The sequence below is a fragment of the Cornus florida genome, unplaced genomic scaffold (genome assembly GCF_030987335.1).
Source record: "Cornus florida cultivar Cherokee Brave unplaced genomic scaffold, ASM3098733v1 CherokeeBrave_3.0.0_Hap2_Chr10, whole genome shotgun sequence".
NCBI lineage: Eukaryota > Viridiplantae > Streptophyta > Magnoliopsida > Cornales > Cornaceae > Cornus > Cornus florida.
In genome coordinates this window covers 39183612-39187406 of record NW_026775580.1, presented here as the reverse complement: position 1 = coordinate 39187406, position 3795 = coordinate 39183612, and the positions used below count along the sequence as shown (strand labels likewise).

Genomic DNA, 3795 nt, shown 5'->3' with positions numbered 1-3795 from the left:
TATATATATATGAATCATAAAATCAATCCATAAAAAAAAATTCAATTTGGTAAATCATCAAATAAAATTAAACAGTCAATCTTTGACAGTTAAAATTCATAGAATAAAATATAATTTCAACTCTTTTAAAATTCGGATTGTCACAAAAAATATGACAACTCAAACCTAATTAAATTGATATAGCATGTGTGCTTCCATAAATAAGGTAAAGAGATGACAACTCAAACCTAATTAAATTGATATAGCATATGTACTTCCATAAATAAGGTAAAGAGATAATGAGGGAAAGAGATGACAACTCAAACCTAATTAAATTGATATAGCATGTGTACTTCCATAAATAAGGTAAAGAGATTAACTCAAACCTAATTAAATTGAAGGAACACTTGATATTTCTGTACAATTTTCAAAAGAAATTAGGCTATGTTTGGTAAAGTCAAAAAAAAATGATAATATTAATTAAGAGAAAAGAAAAGAAAAAAAAATTAAATGACACTATTAACTACTTATTTGGTTTATTAATGAATGAAAAGAAACTGAATGATAGAAATTATATTTAAAGAAAGAAATAAAAGGATAATAATCATTATCTTAGAAATAATTAGAAGAAATGAAACTATTTTAATGAATTGACATCCTGGGAAATTTTCCGTCAATAAAAAGATGACAAGTAAGCAAAAGTGTCATTAATGAGGAAGCGCCACATGGACCAGTAGAAACAATGGGTGGGATCCGGGCCTATCATTCAAATGCAGCAACCCAAACCAGAATATCGATGGGTGAAACAAAGCCCATAAAGCATTCAAGACTGGCCCAATGTTTCGCAAAGCCCAGTTTGGATCAGCTACTTGAAGTCCTACATAAAGAAGGAAATTAACCACCATTTACAACCTAAAGGGTCCATTGGACCGGGCTTGCATGCCCTTCTTTGCTCTTGTTGGGCTTTAGTTAAGTCCTTGTGGCTCTTTCTGGTTTGGGCCAAAGGCCCGATATGTAACCCTATAATAAAAAATAAAATAAAAAAATTAAGATGGTGTATAATGATTCAAACATGTAAGCAAGTGAAATTATATAAGGAAACAAATATATACAAAGAAGGAGCTTGGTGGGCAAGCAAGGCAAGTCGTAACCAAACTCAAATCTGTAAATCATTATAAATAAGGGCCAAGATTCATGAACCAATTATCAGCAAATTCTCTAATACAGGTTCTCTATCAATTTGGTTTCTTATTAATTGAGAGCATTGGTTGAGTTGACTATTCTTAAGGAAAAATAAATAAATAAATAAAATAAAAATAAATTGGTATTAACAAACTTTCATTAAAATAAATAATCATATTTCTTTCCATTTTTTCTTATTTTTGAGAAGATAACAAACACTATTTATGCCTTATTGTATACCTTCCAAATTAGGGATGTCAATTTTTACCGCCCCGCCGGGGCCCCGCCCCGTTCCCCCCGGTTAATAACGGATATGGGAACACGTATTATACCGTTGGGGCGGACATGGATACAAATTTTGTACCCGTCGAGGGTCACGGGGCGGGTAAGGGTTCAATATACATATCCTAGGGGCCCCGCCCCGCCCCGCATATAACTATATTTAATATATATATATATTAATAAGTTATTTTAGCGACTTACCCAACCCATCTCTTACAATCCTAATTTTGGATGTAAACTTGGTATTAAATTTGCTTTTGTTTTGGTTATGGTGGAAGTTAGAGCTTAGAACTTCTTGTGATTTGGTTGTATTAAATTTTTATTTTTGTTTATTATGTTCTTTGAATTATGTTATGTGCATGTTATTTTTTTTATTTTTGTTAGAATACATAATTTTATTTATGTTGTGTCATTCATAGGCTTTGCACATTTAAATAGCAGGAGTTTAAGTTTCAAAAAGTGGGAGAAAAAAATTTGTTAGTGGGGCGGGTACGGGAGCACAATATTTCCTAACTGGGCGAAGTTGGATATCAAAATTCAACCCGTTGCGGATCTCGGGGCGGGCATGGACTTGACAAAAATTAAAAAGGGCGGGGCGGGATTTAGAGAAACCCGCTCCAAACCCGCCCCGTTGCCATCCCTATTCCAAATCCTTTCTTTTCTTCTCTTTCTTTCAATATTTCATACCAAACACAATTTCTCGTATTCCTTCGATACGATTCTTTTCTTTTCTTTTCCTTACATTTCCATTATACCAAATTGGCTCTCCCTAACTTGTAATTAGGGCTGCAAGTTGGGCTGGCCCATCCCAACCCAATTTTAACCCGAATTAAATTGGGTTAGACCAGCCCGAATTATACCAATATGGATTATGATCAAAACCCAACTCGAATATTTTTGGGCCGGTCGGATCTAGTTGTCGAGTTAAGTTTTTTTTTTTTTTAAATAAATTTTTTTTCCCGAAATTTATATATATATATATATATATATATATTTGATTATATTATTATTAAAAAACAAAAAAAAATTAGGCAAATCATTTCAGCCTCCCAAATTGCCTCCAGGCCTCATTCTCAACTCTCTCTCTTTCTCTGCTGCAACTGCAAAGTACAAAATCTACAAGAAGCAAAACTTCAAAACCCACATATTTCAGATTTGTCTGCAAGAATCAAAAGTTCAAAACCTATATAGTTGACTCAAAATTCTATCAAACGGCTGATGTTTGTACTAAAACTCTGTAATATAATAGAGCTTACATGACTGGCCTCTGAGAAATTTGGAGTGAGAGTGATTCGAGTAGAAACCCAGTTGTGGGAATCAGAGCTCGTGGGTCGCCGAAAAGTCCTTTGGCATTAGGTGGTCCTTTACCGTTCGTCTTCAAGCTCGCGAGCTGTCCAGCAACTTCGTATATCAGATCCCAAGGTTCGATCGGAGCAGGGAAAGGCGTCGTCGGCGGTGACGAGACCTGAGGAGGACTGTTTGGGCTTCCGTTGCTAGAGACTGCAATTCGAACGGACCAGCTTCCGATTCCGGTTAGTGTCGATTGCGGCGAATCAGGGCAAACCCATGTTTTCTGAGTCATTACAGAGGCCAAATCAGAACTCATTTGGACGAAATTAACAGATCCAAACAAAACAAAATAGATGGAATTCTTCATACCTTGGTGTTCTGAGTTTGTTGCAGGGTGGAATGAACCAACTGGCGAGTCAACCCGGAGAGAAAGTCCCTATCATCGTAGAGCCGTCGTTCGCTCGGCAAGAGGATCCAAACGACGATGTCGACGTTTTGATCCACCGAGTCACATTAAACGACTCGCCGCCTCATTCCATCAACGATCTGAACTCGTCCTCAAGCCGAAACATAGACTGCTGGAGCAGATCGTCGGCGCGGTCGGCTTCTCAGCGGCCACAAATGGCGGTCCTAAATTATTTTATTTATTTTTTTTTTTTAATTTTGGGTTGAGCGGAGCCCAACCCGAATATCTCTTGGTTTTGACAAAACACAATCCGAACATAAGCCTGATTTATAAATTATATATCTAAATTTCAAAATCTCTTAATTGACCCGCCTAAATTACAACCTACTTGTAATGCATAGTTTAAGGCTTTTTATTATTATTATTATTACGCTTAAAAATAAATAAATAAAACGAAAGATTTGGTGGGCCGAGCTCGTACATGCATGCAGATTGTAATGGCCCTTAATTAAAACTAAGAGTTGAAATATGGTCTATCAAGACAATACGACCAGTGGCCCTAAATTAAAACAAAGAGTACAACGTATGGGCTACGAAGACAATACGACCATCTGCCCATGTGATCATGTTCAAGGCACCAAGTTTAAAGTCCTATC

At 36.1% G+C, this 3795-nt stretch overlaps 1 protein-coding gene across 1 annotated transcript; it reads right to left on the bottom strand.

Annotated features, from left to right (window-relative positions):
• Positions 1 to 601: 601 nt before the first annotated feature.
• Positions 602 to 3513, bottom strand: LOC132279370 (uncharacterized). The gene is made up of 2 exons (XM_059781327.1): positions 2700 to 3513; positions 602 to 999 (listed from the first exon to the last, which is right to left on the bottom strand). The coding sequence occupies exons 1-2, from the start codon at positions 3098 to 3100 to the stop codon at positions 945 to 947; spliced, it is 456 nt and encodes a 151-aa protein (XP_059637310.1). The 5' UTR covers positions 3101 to 3513; the 3' UTR covers positions 602 to 944.
• Positions 3514 to 3795: the final 282 nt, after the last annotated feature.

Bases quoted from the DNA above. Each gene is read 5' to 3' on its own strand.
- LOC132279370 (XM_059781327.1), bottom strand. From the start codon at position 3,100: ATGAAGAATTCCATCTATTTTGTTTTGTTTGGATCTGTTAATTTCGTC. The intron at 1,000-2,699 runs GTAAGCTCTATT...TTTTTATTATAG, and splicing joins ATTTCTCAGAGGCCAGTCAT to GGTTACATATCGGGCCTTTG.